At 41.4% G+C, this 14,727-nt stretch overlaps 1 protein-coding gene across 4 annotated transcripts in view; it reads left to right on the top strand.

Moving 5' to 3' along the window:
- The window catches only part of SLIT3 (slit guidance ligand 3), a 518,888-nt gene that overhangs the window by 326,630 nt on the left and 177,531 nt on the right, over positions 1 to 14,727 (top strand). For all 4 annotated transcript variants that reach the window (XM_061456398.1, XM_061456397.1, XM_061456396.1 and 1 more), the window contains one exon: positions 2,485 to 2,626. In XM_061456398.1, coding sequence (XP_061312382.1) covers positions 2,485 to 2,626 — 142 coding nt within the window. The remainder of the gene's footprint in view (positions 1 to 2,484; positions 2,627 to 14,727) is intronic.

The raw sequence follows: 14,727 nt of genomic DNA, 5'->3' as shown, positions 1-14,727 counted from the left end.
GTGGCCATAAGGGGGCATCTTGCGGGGAGGTGAAGGGTGGCCACGAGGGGTACAGGCCCCTAGTGGCCCCAGGGTACCTAGTGTGGGCCACTATGGGGGGGCAGATGTGTGGCTGTGACTGGAGATCATAAGGGGCAGCCATGAGGGGCAGATCAGTTTGCCCTCAGTGACATGGGTTAGTGGTGGGCTTGGCAGTCCTGGGCTCGGTGACCTTAAAGGTCTTTTCCAACCTGGTTGATTTTCTGAGTCTGTGATTCTAAGATTTTGAAGCTGGAACAAGTCAAAGTTCAGGTTGCCTGATAAATATGAGCTTGATTCCTTTGGGCTATATGCATTAGGATTTACATTTTAATAACATTGTTAAATTATTTTTTTACAGTAGATTTTTGCCCAGTTGATTCTGTAGGGTGAAGCTCCTTTAGCACTAAAGCCAGCTCTGTTTTGAGACAAAAGACTGTTGCTGGTAAACTCCTTATCTGCAACTGTCATAGAAGCTGGAAAGTGGACTACAGATGAGACGGGATACTTTAGCAAAGAGGATCATTAGTATCATCTCAAAGCAGCTGCCTGCTCTCATAAAGAATGAATTTGACTCCTACACATGCCACAAATGTCCTCTGAGATCCTTTCCAAGATGGTCACTACCTCTGAAAACCTAGTTTCTGGTTGTCTGAATGGGAGTTCTGGGATCTGGTCTGTCAAAATACAGTCTCTCATAGCACTGATGGGCATTGGTGAAAGCTGTATTTAAAACACAGGGCTATGAAAACTGTGTTTTTTTCCTGCTGTCCTGACAGAAAGTCAGGTGATGACCCAATTAAAAAACTTAAATCAAACCTAATACTTTAACTTGGAAACATTTTGTACACACTTGAAGCAGGGATGTGATCCTGAAACTCAGATGTATGCTTTAATATAAGGCAGTTCTGTCACCCCAGCTACAAAATGATCTTTAAAGGGGATGACTGCTTGCTTGAACTGAAGGAAATTTGGACAAACAAAGTGAATTCACATCAGAATTTGATGCCTTTCTAACAGAAGGCATGATTTTGCACTAATTGTCTTCCCCTTTCCAGGAGGGCTCCCTCTGCAAGTGTAAAGCCAGCTGTAGAGCTTTTCAGCTCACATCTTTTCAACCTGTGTCTGCCTTTCAGAATAAGGATACTTAGAGGTGCCACTGAGCATGTTGATGTTGACTTTTCACAGCTGTTTTCAGGTCTTTGATAATAAGAACACATGTAGGTTTGCTGAGTTGACATTGTTATGCAGAGTTAAGGACTAAACCAGACGCATAGAGCAAGAAAGAAACTATAGAATGTTGCACTGGTATAAGATGTTAATTGCTATAATGATAGTTGATTGCAAACTGATACAAATAACTGGTTTTGGGCTTTGTCACCTCTGGTTATAATTCACGAAAGTATCATTCACGTGTCTTTTCCAAGACAAATATACAGCTTTATGTACTGTTTTCCGTGTTTTCACATGGATTTGTGATTTTACAATTATGAAGTGAGTTTTTTCAAACCAAAAGACCAAATAAGTTTAGTGATTACAATCTACTGTAGCCTGAAAAGAAATACCAGGTTTCTGTTGTGAATTTCTCACTTCTTACCAACATGAGCCTTCAGTCAGTGTCTGGTCAAAAAGATACTTGAGGATTCCTTCGTTATGTGTTCTTTGGGTATATGACTCACCATAAATAAGTCAATAATTGCTGCATCTTGATAACCTCAGCGTAGCAGAACTGTTTTATCTATGTGTATGTATATAGCAAAATCTTAAATGTAAGAATCATAATTATTGAGTAAAATTGACATAGTTGCTGCAGTTTCATGAAACTTAATTAAACCTGAATCCAATGGATTGATTAGTATGTAATAGAACAACTCCTCATGCTAAACCTCTGCTCTGTAAGTAGCTTCCTTTCTTTCAGTGGCATTATTAGATTAAGCAAGGATCTGAAGGTTTGAATTCACATTTTTCTAAATTCTTTTTGTGTTTCCATTAACTGTATTGTCTGATCTTGAAAAAGCTAGCTTTATATTTGCAGTTCTTTTGCCGTAACAGGTTACCTCATTTCAAACCATAAGTCATTGTTGATGACAGTCTTCTCTCAGTGTGGAAAAATCCTCCAGGAATGTTTGTGTAATGGAAATTTCTACGCGAAGATAATTTTTGGAAATACTGCTTGATCTTAAGGGTTATTGAAGAAGTTGATATGGTTGATCATGGAGACGACCAAAGAACTGTTCATGAGGGGAAGAGATGTGTAGAGTGGAGACCGAGGAATAATAATAACGCAGTAATCTTTGACGCGTTTTCTCTGCAGTTGATGTGTAGCACATGATGTTCTCTGAATCCCAGTAAATTATCAGTTAATATAGTAAAAGGATGTGGAAACACAGAGGCTGATGTATTCTGGCGTTAAAATTTCAGGCAATCGTTTTTCAAACCCAACCTTTGATGTTTTCATTGTCTCAGGTTCCCAGTCTGAACCTCCATCGTGCAGTGCCAGTTCCATCACTTGCCCATCTGCCTGCACCTGCAGCAACAATGTGGTGGATTGTCGAGGAAAGGGCTTAACAGAAATTCCAGCTAACCTCCCAGAAGACATTTGGGAAATGTAAGTGCCAATGCAATGCACCATTCTTTTCCATGTCTCTCCATTTTCAGTCCCTGTCATAGCCTCCTGTGTGGAAGAAAGGAACATGTTCTGAGCAGATATTAGTTAGGTACATTGTAGTTCATTTCTTTTGTTTTTTTGATTGTTTGGATTGTTTGAGTTTGTTTGGAGTTGCCCTAAGCAAGATGAAATTCTTGGTGTATTATGTCTGGAATGTGTTTCCATCTCACAGATATAGCATTACAGTTCTATAGTCAGGAAAAGGAAATGCACAGTCCCTTTTCTGAAATCAAATTGTTTTATCTTTAGTTGGTGAAGTCCCTGAGAGTTCGTAGGGTTTTTTGTTAGCTTGGCAAAATGCATTTGTAATGAAGTATGACATGAGAACACATTGTCCCTGCTGATATCACCTCCTATTTCTTGTCTTCACATTTTGTTATTCCCACTTCTTTCACATTTTTGTGACTTTTCTGTGTTGTGAAATCAGATGGTGGATTTACAGACTTGTTTGTCTTCACTGCCTTTAGGAATTGTAATCATCTATCTTTGTGTCCGTGACTGCGTACTACTGTGGTCCTGAATTACTGTTACAATAAACCGAGTTGCTTTTGGTTAGTCCGTAGGGAATGCTAATCAATCCTTTTCCTGTTAGGTGCTTGTCATACAGAGGTTACTGGCATTCAACCAGCATTTACAGTCTACAGAGGATGAATTCAAATATTGGTATAGTCACTGGATTATTCAGCTTCTCCTTGTTGTAGAAATACTGCTGCAGAGCAAAACTCAGTAGCATAAAGTTGAAATGCTTGTATGTAGTCTGGCTCACTATGATATGCCAGAAATGTGACATTTGTGGCCAAGAAAGATGATGAGCTTCATTGTTTACAGGGGATCCACTCTACACAACCACTCCTCTAAGTCACTTTATCAGTTGCTTTTACAATGTAAGAATCACCTCAAATTTGTTCGGATTGCTACCTCAGCACAACAGTTTAGAGGCAGCTTATGCTCAGTTGTGCATCTCCACAGAACAGATATGTTAGAAATGAAAAAACTAGCTCAGTAAATGCAAAAAATAAAAACATCTTAAAATTAACATTATTGAAAATGTATCTAGAGCATGTAAAGATGTTTACAGGAACTATAAACTCTTATGCAAGCTGTTCTGAATGCCTGTTATCCTTCCTCATGAGGAAGTCCAGAATGTGTCGATTGTGTTCGCTTCCAGTGTATTGCGGCACACAGAATATGCATGACATACTTGGTTTTCTGTGCATGAAAGTCAGTTAGAATTCTGCTGAAAATATATATGTGTTTGGCACACTGAGAATATTCAGTGTTTAGTCCTGTTTCCAGTTCTGTCAGATGGCCTCCAAATTTTCAGAAGTGGCTGGAATGAATGGTGCAACAATGAGAGTCAGAGGATGAAATTGGTCCAGACCTGCTCACAGATGAGGGTTGGGCTAGGAGAATTGGGAAGACTGAGGCTGGGGTGCTCCAGCCCTCTCCATACAGCGGCACACCTCAGTGTAAGAAAGCAAGTGAAAACATTCACCTTCAGTGTGCTTGTAATAGCATTGAGTATGAAAGTCCTGACTCCATTTTGGTTGCTCCAGCTCCCAAACCTAACCCCTGCAACTTATAGTAAAAGCAACTTAGAAGGTCTCCGTAGGAAAGCAGGAAGTGAAGGAAGACTTGGAGAGCCTTTAGATCGGATGATAATGTAGGAAGTCAAGATGCATGTAATATTTTAAGAAACTTTCATAACCTGAAGGTTATAAACCTGCTAGATCCCTACAACACCATGTAAAGTTCTGAGCACATGGTTTAATGGTTCAGATCCGTCAGACGTTTTGCACTTCAGTCAGTACTTATTTGATTCTTTGTCTGTAGATAAGCCTCTTACATTGTTCTGATCCTGCAAATATCCTTTGCAGTTCACTAGCACGTAGTTCAGAGCATAACCCTCATGAAAACATTTATTGCTACTTTCTGATGGAGTCAATCCCACTAGTATTTCCTTTTTAAGGAATAGATATATAAGAAATACGTAAAGAAATTTAAGTAATTCTGTCTGTTTACAGTGAGGGTGGTGAGGCGCTGGAACATGTTGCCTAGAGATGTGGTAGATTTCTCATCCCAGGAAACATTCAAGGACAGGTTGGACAGGGCTCTGAAGAACCTGATCTAGTTGATCTCCCTGTTAATGGCAGAGGTGAAAGAGGGTGGACTAGATGGCCTTTAAAGTTCCCTTCCAACCCAAACCATTTCTGTGGTGCTATGATTCTATCAGAATAAGTCTTAGCAAGTGACATCATTGACATGGGTTTTCCTACTGGTAAAATGGTATTTTCACTTTGTAGAAGTACTAATGAAAAAGAGCAATTAACCTTAAATCCAAAGGCAATGTATTAAACAATGTCTCATAGAGTAAAGGATGTAGCCACATAGAAAAACATTTCTTGAACGATGGAAGGAGCAGCGACAGTTTTCCTGGAAAAGTCGTGACATAGATTCTTTTGACCAAGGTAGCCATTCTGGTTTATGCAGAAGTCTGTCACACTGCTCAGAAAGTCAGTTTGTCTGAGGCTGCTTTGGGCTTATTCAATATAAAATCCATCCAGAGGTCTGGTTCCACCTACACACAGAATAATGATGGTCTTTAGATTTGATAGAATAGGGAGAATAATACTCTTTTGCTGTAATGTTATAGTAATGGGGCCAAGTAAATTCTGTCTGCGTGCTGCAGCCCACATATCTTGCTCTCAGCACTACTGTTGTTTTTTCCCATTGGGATTTATCCCCCACGGTTGGCATGCATGTAGTCAGGCGCTTTTCATAAAAGGTGGCTATAATGGTACTGGCTGAATGCTTCTTTCTGAACTCTGCAGTCCTATGATCTGATCCGTGTCACCTTTGAGAGGTGTAACTCTTAGTAGAGACTCTCACCTCCTGTGGTAATGGGGTACTAACAAACTACATGGCTGGGTTGCTGCTACGTAGAATTCTACTTGAGATGGTGTATTTTTCATTCAGCAGTTTCTAGCTAATGTTTTAAACACTCATTCCACTAAAATACATTTCCCCCCCCATAGATTGTAGGACATTCATAATATTTGTATGATAGTATTAAAATGATGCCTTTGCCTTCCTCAGTTCCACTTGGGGCTTTTCCAGGTTCCTTCGCTGGTTATTAGTTGCATTCAGTTACAGCTTTCTTGCTTTTGTGTTTCCCCTTGACTTGGGATTTCTTTATAAGCTAAATTGGACTTGCCAGGAACCCTTTGACTGACAAACTGTTCTACAGCAAACACACAGCTGTTACTCTAATGTGGTTATTAAAGGTGACCTACATTTCACTGTGGTTTGTATTAATTAAAGATCTTTTACTCAGCCTTTCTTTCTTCATTAACATGGGTAGGCAGAACCTTCTCTGACAAAGCTGCCAACAAGTCCTAGGTTTGTTTTTGTTGATAGAAACCTATCACAAACCGTAAAATAAGCATCATATGACACTAATTTTCCCTTGCTGCTGACCTCTGCCATGTATGACTTGGAAGTCTGTTGTGTTACTTCTTTACACCTCTCCCCAAGGTGTATTATCCTGAAGGCCCTCATTGCAAGAATGCCCTTTATTAAATAAAGGAATTTAGAAAAGCTTGAAATCTGTATCCCAGCCTTGGTTTTCCATAACTTCATAAAATAGGTAGCTAGAGTGTTCAGAATGCAATTCATTTTTCTCTAAAGCCTCTTGTTCAGTGTGGAGCCGACATCAGCAGCCAAATTGACAGAGGTGAAATGAGTTACAAGAAATTGAAGCTGAGGATTACAGACTGTGTGTTGAATGTCATAAAAGATTCTCTGCTTACAAAGTGGTTCTCTTGTGTTGTTCAGAAGAGAAGTGAACAGTGTATGTTACAGAGAAACACATGAAAATAAGCACAGCAAAGTTTTGCATGAATACTTGAGAAGAAAAAGTCATTAAGCACCTGGAGGCATTTACTGCAAAATACCCAAACAAACGTGGCTTGATGGTTTAGTGGTAAATGAACAGTATGTCATTTCACTGCATTGGAACAGCACCTGCAATAAAAGGAGAAGGTTGCATTTATTTAGAAAGGGTGAGAGAAAACACATGCAAGACAAATAGGGAATAGAATGTGAATTCAGAATGGACTTGACCTTGGATGCAGGGAGGGATCACCTCCAAACTAGTAGGAGACAGAGCCTCCACAGAATCTGTTATTCTGATCAGACTTGATCGCAGCCTTGCAGGCAGTGCCTGTCAGGCTGACTGACAGCTCAGCCCATCAAGACTGTAAAGACCTGTGAAATCCAAAGCTTCCAACTGTGCCTGGGAGAGTCACTGCACTGCAGCTGGTGGGAGCTGGGAAGGGTGGTGTGAGAAACACTCTTGCCACAGCAGCAGATTTCACTCAGCATGTGGTTTGGGTTGTTGTTGGCTCAGGACACTGGGCTGGATGGATCTGAGCTCTGGCGCTGTCTGCCCATTCTCAGTGTTTGGCTGGTTTGATGCTGGGGAAAGCTCAGCTTTCCTGCACTTGCAGATGTGGAGCACTGGGATGATGGCATTGCTAGCCCTGGCTGTGGGGTTTCAAACAGTATTTGCTTCAACATCCTGTGGGCCAGGTCCACTTGATGCATCCCAGTACTGGTGAGTGATCAGTAACTCCCAATCTCTTGCCCAACTCACTGTTCCACTGGTCCTTCTTCAGAATGAGGTTTTCATGCTGTTCATCCATTTCAGACTGATCTGCTTATTTATTCTTTTTTATTTATTGCTGCAAACAAGGCTGTGTTTTAGGATATTAATTCCAGACAGCTTTTGTCTTAGCATTTTGCACACCTTAAAGCAGCAGTGCAGGGACTTGACTTTTGCCTTTGTGTTTTGTAGAACTTTGTGTAAGACCTTCCTGAGTGGAAGTGGGGAACAGCCCCCCCAAGTGCTGGTCCTCCTGCTGCTGTCTGCTCTGGAGTGAGTGGTGCAGGGGTGTCCTGGGTTCAGCTGTAGCAGTCATTTTTCTCCTTCTTAGTAGCTGGTGGAGTGCTGTGTGTTCAGCTTTAGTCTGGGAGCAATGCTGATCCCTCTGGGATCCCTGCGAGAGTGGAGGGGGAAGAAAGGGAGGGGAGCGAGCAAGCGGATGCATGATTCTGAGTTACCAGCTGGGCTTAAACCACAACATACGCTGTGGTGAGCAGGCTCCTGGGATGCGGGGCAGTGACCACTGGCACCAGCGCTGGCACTGGGTGCTGCTTTCCTGAAGGACGTTCAGGTTGTGGAAGAAAAGGATTTGATGAATTGCTAGTGCTAAGGGCTGGATTGTGGGCTTGGACAGACACTTGAGAGAATAAAGACTGGTCTGGCCCGCTACAGAAACTCTTCAGAAAAGGCAGCTGACCTCAAATGAGGAAAAACCAAATCATATGATGAGAAAGGCTGGGAACAAAGGAAATCAAGCCAGGTTGGTAAGTGTTACATGTCTGATAAAGTGAGGAATACTTAGCGCTGAGGCCTAAGGTTGCTGCTAGTGAGCCTGGGACACCAGCTCGACAGATTGGGCTATGGGGATATGGTGAGAGGCTGAGACACTGGGTGGCATGAATGAGGTTGGCCAGGCTGTGGGACCAGGACAGAGGCGCACAAGTGAAGATGGAGCTGAAGCATCTCTTCCCACCAGGAAACACGAGTCTTCCAGAGCCTTCCTGCCTTGTCACAGCGTACTGGTGAAATCCATCCGTAATTTGTGTGTCTCTGTGCACTAGTGGCCATGTGCAGAGATTAAGTATTAGACTACATGCAATTTACTGTTTTAACCATTGCTAATCCACTTAGAGATAAAGGCCAAGTTGTATTTTTGTTACACATGAGTCTCCTTGTGATGGAATTAGTTATTTCAACTTCTGGTTTTAGATTCACTAAATTAAATATATTATTAAAAAGAAGAAGTATATAAAAGAACAAAGAATATGCCAGAGTGAATGTTTGTAGCTGCAGTCTTCATTCAGTGCTTTTGTATATATTTGTTGTACTAAGCACTGTAATTACAGCATAGTCTCATGTTGCTGTTAAAAGACTGGACTCATTTCTTGTTGTCTAGGGATGCATCAGGGTTGTGTGGCAGACAAGCCTGTGTGTATGGGATCTGTTTGTTTGTTGCAGAAACAGGAACATTCCCCAGTGGGGGCTGTGGGAAGCTCATCCCAGGAATGCTGTTCAGAGGGTTGGGATGTATGTTCCTGCCAGTGGTTTTATGAGTTGACTCTGGGCAAGTGACTTGCCCAAACTTTCGTGGGTGGTCACTAGTGATGTAATCCCGGGTTCTGGCTGACTCAGCTGAGACATTCAGAAGTGCTGAGGACTCGCAGCTGCAGCAGAAGTCAATAGGAGCTGTGCTTTGAACACGTTGTGCTGTGCAGCACTAATTAGTTTGGAGTGCCAAGTCCCAGTCATCTGCAGACTTATAAATCAAACTCCAAAATCTAAAGATCCTTAGATCTTAAAGCTGATCTTAGATTTTCAGCCTGTGTTTTTTCATATGAAGCTTGTTTTTTCACTGTTACTTAACCTTTACAATACTCTCTGTCTGGTGAGATTAGGAGAAATGTGCTTGTATAAAGCAAGAGTAATGATGAATAGGATGTATCTAAATCAGAAATGGGGACCTTTTATTTAAATGCTGATTTAGTTACTCCAGACAAAGAGGCTGACAGTCCCTCAAAGAAAAGTGCTGCTTAGGCACCCATATCTGTGGATATAATAACTACAGTTTCCAGTCTGTCTTCTGAGCAGAGTGAAATAGGATGGCAACCCGTCCACCAGCGTCTAGGTGTGGCTTAAGGTCAATTTTGAGTCACTTGTTCTATATTGGTTTAGTTTATCATTCTCACTATTGATAGCTGAATTGGTGACTGATAGTTTTGTGAAGAGTGCTGGATTTTGGTGCATGATTTCTACTCTTAGGAAAAATGATGGAGTTTATCCACTAAGGAGAGAATCTAATGCACTTAAGTGTTGGTTTTCTCATGGTTTTGTCAAAATGAAAACAAACCAACTATCCTTCAAGGCAGTAATTTTGCAGCGTAATGTTCTGCTCATTCCACCTTTAATTAATGCTTTCCTGATGCATTTGCTACTTAGAGAATTGCTGTTATGAGGGTACCACTGTGTTGTGCAGTGCTGTGAACGGACCTGTAGACAGATGAGTTTGTTGCTTTTGGTGCTTTAGTGATTCTCTTGGGAAGAAATTACCTTCTTTGTACCTGTAGGAGTCTGGGTTGTAGGAGAGCTGGGACAAATCTTGATGAAGCTTTTGTGATTTGAAGAAGTTGATCAACAAATCCCAGGCATTTAAATCACTGGTATATTCAAAATCAATTTTCCACAGATTAAAATAAAGGCAAAAAGGCTGTTATAAAGCAATTGAGCACTGGTAACTCTCTTTATTGTAATAGAATCAATTCTTTCTTACATAAATTATAAATTAACTGCACCATAACAATTTCATGTATATTTACAACTGGCTGTGAAATCCTCTGCTTCTTAAAGGCAAAGGCTTATTATTTTTTCAAGACTATAGGTATGTAGAAGCTGTAAACTTTAGGGATAGAGGGATAATAGTTGTGCATTGAGTGTTGTTCTTTCTCTTAAAAGAAAATCATTTTCTCAGGCTTCCAGTAAATACTGTAGCTGAAGCCAGCACAGTAATAAATGCTCCATAACTGCCTCTGGTGGCAAGTTCTCTGCCTGGGGAATCAGGTTGGCTTCTGTAGTTGCATCCTATAATATGATTTTCATTCACTGTTGTAAATTGGCTCTGGACAGTGTCGCATGTCAAACTTGACTACTGCTTTCTGGATCTCACTAGGCAAACTGTGTCATTCACTCCTGGCCTTCAATATAAAAAAAAGGTTTCTATTGTTGGGCCAAAAATATGTAGAAAAATCTTCTATTCTATGAGGGCAAGACACAAAAATAATAAAAGAAATAGTTTACATTAAGAATCAGTAGAGAAAATATAAATATATGGGAAATGTTAAGAATAAAAGTGCTTTCTGTGCTGAGACAGATTCAGGGAAATGGGAAGCTGTTTCCCAGCTTTAGAAACCAGCAGTAACCACAGGGGGGTTCTGCTGTAGGGCCAAAGCAGGATTTATTTCTTGTATCTTTACTTGTAAAATTAAGTGTCGCTAATGTCATCTATAGGCATAAGATGGTTTTGTTTTGATAAATTTAGATTTCATGCACGTTTTCATTTTGGCGCTATCATTTTTTACTTCTTTTCTTCTCTGCTGTGAGATTTCTTTAAAACAAGCAACAATGATGTGCAGTTGAGTTTGACGCAGGCAAGCTGTGCAGGAGTTAGTAACCTTACCAGGTTTGGGAATGGTGGGGTTTTTGGACTGAGGTTTTTGAGTGTGCGTTCTTTTTTTCCTGAGAGATCACTTCAGTCCAGCAGGAACATAGATTTAGCTTTATTAATACAAATGAATGGAATGAACAGAAAGGCAGAGATCTTTTTTTATCTAATACAAATATCTCTCAAAGTCCCTGTTTTCCCCCACAAACAGTTGTGGCATGGCAGCGAGAGGCAGCTCAGGCAGGAGCAGCGTGCTCGGTGCATGCCTGCATCCCCTCTCTGGGATGAAGCAAGGAATGAGACTGGCAGGAGAAGGAACAGTGAAAGGTGGTGAGAAGGGCTAAAAGTTCCAGTTGGGAATGTGGAGTATCACAGTGGTAGATGGAAAACTTGATGTCTGGCAGTGTATTATTGCACTCTAGCTGCTTATGTTGATAGAGACATTGGTGTTTGTCAGACATTTTGCGAAGTACCAGCATACAGGTTTCTCTCTCTGGTGTCTTCCTGTTTGTCCGCACAGCATTTGATGGCAAATTCACCTACCACAGTGAATCTGGTGGATTCATAATGTGACTGCCATTGTACATTCAGCATTTACCAGCAGATAACCAAGTGCTCAACTACAGAGTTATGTCAGCTTAAACTCAACACACTGCTGTCAGGAAATCTAGTATCACTGGCACTCCTCCTAGGTGTACACTGCTATCAGGGAATAGATCAAAACATCTTGTTTCATTGTGAAAGATGTCTTTGGGTGAGCAGAATTACCTCTGCAGCATTCTAGATATATATATATTTATTTTGAAAAGTCAGTTCATTCTTGATAGCATTTTGTCTATCAGAGATCTGCCCTTAGGTGAATACTTAAGAAGCAGTTTTTTTTAAAACTATACCAGCAGCTCGACAGCTAGACCCTGGAAATCACCACCAAACATCAGGATATGAAGGGAAACTCTAGCTGTCACCTTGTCTTAATATAAGCAGACAGTTTACTGGCTCTCAGCTCTCCAGTTCCTAAGACAGACTCACTGAGAGGGATTTATAATACATATTATTAATTTCATTTGGAAGTCATTCAGGTGCTGCGATGAAAGGCAGCAGTATAAAAGTCTTGGAGAACCATGTGTTTAGAGGGTTTATAGTGCTGGTAGAGTCTTTGGCTCAGGTGGATTGAAGGCTTTAGTTGTCTGCTAAAACAAGCTGAATATCCTGCCACCACAGTGTACTTTGGTGTCTACCTGTCAGACAACTGAAGCATGAGAGACAGAGCCACAAAAAGGCTGTTCTTTGGCAGTGTAGGTCCCTAAACACATTCTGAAGCAACAGGACTGCAGATTTTTGCCTTGCACTTTGCAGAGCAGCGCCCCATGCAGTGCTGCAGTGCTGTGGTGTAAAGGGTGATAACTGCGGCTTCTGCATCTTTCACTACAGCATAGGCTGTGGGTTTGGGCTTTGTAAATGCAGGGCAGGATGCCTTCCTTCCCGGCATGGATGCATCCTACCCAGGGCTGTCTTTGGGTAAATACTTCAGTCCAGCTACCTGAACCTGTTGTGATGTTAAGAATAAAGCTTGTATTTCAAATAAAGTTGCAGGAAAGGGGTCAGAACAGGGATCAAATCTAGCCCATATTGGTAGTAAGACAACCAGATTTTAAGCGTGGTGTTTTCCTCTTAAATGCTGAAAATATACCTGTGACTTGTCTTTGTCAGACTCCAAAATGTAGAATAAGATACATAGATGAGATAAATGTAAGCTAATGATCCAAGCAGCTTTTATGATCCAGTTGTTCTCACTCCTTGGCAAGGAGGAACAGTCTCTTTCTTGATTGTTATGTGCTCTAGACGTTTCTTCCTTCCTAATATAAACGGCTATCCCCAGCCCTGGGCTTTGTCACTGCGAGGGATGCAAGTGCTGATTTCCCCCAGACAGTCCTTAGCCAGCTCGCTGCAAATCCCTGCCGATGGGGCAGGAGAGAAGGAGGGGTTTGCCCTTCCTAGCAACCTTCACACAGGTTGTATGCATCCTGCCAGAGCAGAGTGTGCTGCACACTGAGCTTATCTTGTGCTTTTTCTCTGTCAGAGATTGCTTTTGGTTATTGGCTGCCTGAGTGATGCGAGCCCTAGAGAGCCCTGGCCCTGGGAGCAGAACGACGTGATCCAAGGAGCCATCCAGCTCATTCACTCACTCCTAGCAGGGAAGTTCATGACTGCCCAATGCAGAGGGACATTTCTGGCACGTCTCAGCCGAGAGCTTGCCGGCACTGGTAATAGAGCATGGCTGTCTCATTTGTAGGCTCTATTCACCTGACAGCTAAGAATTATCAGTACTGATGCTTCAGTCTCTTTCTCTTCCTCTGCAAGCGAGTGATTTGTCTATGTTATGGGTAGGTAAGCTTGACAAAACATTACACATTAGCAGCTGAGACAGTGTTTGAAATGGGAAAATTGCTAGCAAACTGCACCATTAGAGACCCAAATAACAAATTCTTTCTTTCCCTCAATGAAAGAGAGATAGTTAAGGTCCAAATTAATTTGTCTGTCTCCCCACTCTGCAGGGGGAATCACTTTTCAAGACAAATGGCTTCTTCACTCCTGAGAGGAAGCTGCCTCTATTAAGGCTGCATTAAGCAGAGTTTAGTCCTCTGTGTTTTGGCATGCTGGGTGTGAGCAGTACAGTCACTAGATGAGGAGGTGATGAAAAGGTTTGTACCTCAGTGATCTTCAGGATGTATTAGCATGGGAATTTGAGTGCTTATTCTTTACTCTAGGATAGTCTTTCAGATTTAACTGCATAGTTTCCCCCTATATGTTTTACTATTTTGTTTTTCCAAGAAGTTTACTTTTTGCTCTCATTGCTGCAAAGTCATTTCAAGAGAGTGGGAAGGAGGATGACTTTGTCCTGTCTAGCATCACATTGTTACAAGAAAAATGCGTCTGGATCCATTGGGCCCTCATATGTTCCAATCTCTAATAATATGTGAGAGTAGAGAAAGGAAATTGTTCTTGTCCTTTGATGTTGTCAAAGACTGAAATAAAGCTTCAAGAGGCAGGCAGCATTGCTGTGTGTCACAAGGGGGGAGATAGGCTTCGGTTCATCTGAGTGATACAGCAGGCACAGTGAAATGGGTAACCGAAAGGAGGAGCAAAAGCACTTGAGAGGTTTGGACGTGGCCAGTGGATTTCATCCATTTTGTGCATTGTATTTATCTATCTTTTAAATAGATCTTATTATGAAATACCAGAGGAGGATTTTATCGAGTTATAATAAATGTTGACTGTGATGGTTCAAACGATCAAAATTTAGCCTTTCAGAGCTGTGTCTCTTGTACTCAGGTGTGTTTTACATTTCTTTTATAGTGTGTTCTGGTGATACACAAGAAAATGAACTCACTGATACTGCTTTGCACAGGCACAGGTGGGTTTATAGCATATGACAGCACTTCAGAGTATGCAGGGCTAGACCATGAAATACAGTTTTCCAGGGGTCATATTCTAGGTAAATGAGGTAATTTTCTCTGAAATAAAAGGTGGCTGTAAAAGTTAGATTAGCTTTTCACTAAAAAAATCACATTACTAGGTAAGAACTGTTTTTCACTTGATTTGAAAGATGACACCTCTAGCAGCAGTTTCCCATTATGTTGTGAATAACACTGGTTAATAATTAAGCCTTCATCACCTTGAAATTGCCAGCACCCCTTCTGGCAAAAGCTAGTGTTTCCTAGG

Source organism: Pezoporus flaviventris, unplaced genomic scaffold, assembly GCF_033815535.1.
Source record: "Pezoporus flaviventris isolate CSIRO_AGI_PZ_B2104156 unplaced genomic scaffold, CSIRO_AGI_Pfla_v1 ptg000023l, whole genome shotgun sequence".
In the NCBI taxonomy this organism is placed as follows: Eukaryota; Metazoa; Chordata; class Aves; order Psittaciformes; family Psittacidae; genus Pezoporus; species Pezoporus flaviventris.
This window is presented reverse-complemented; position numbering and strand designations above follow the sequence as displayed.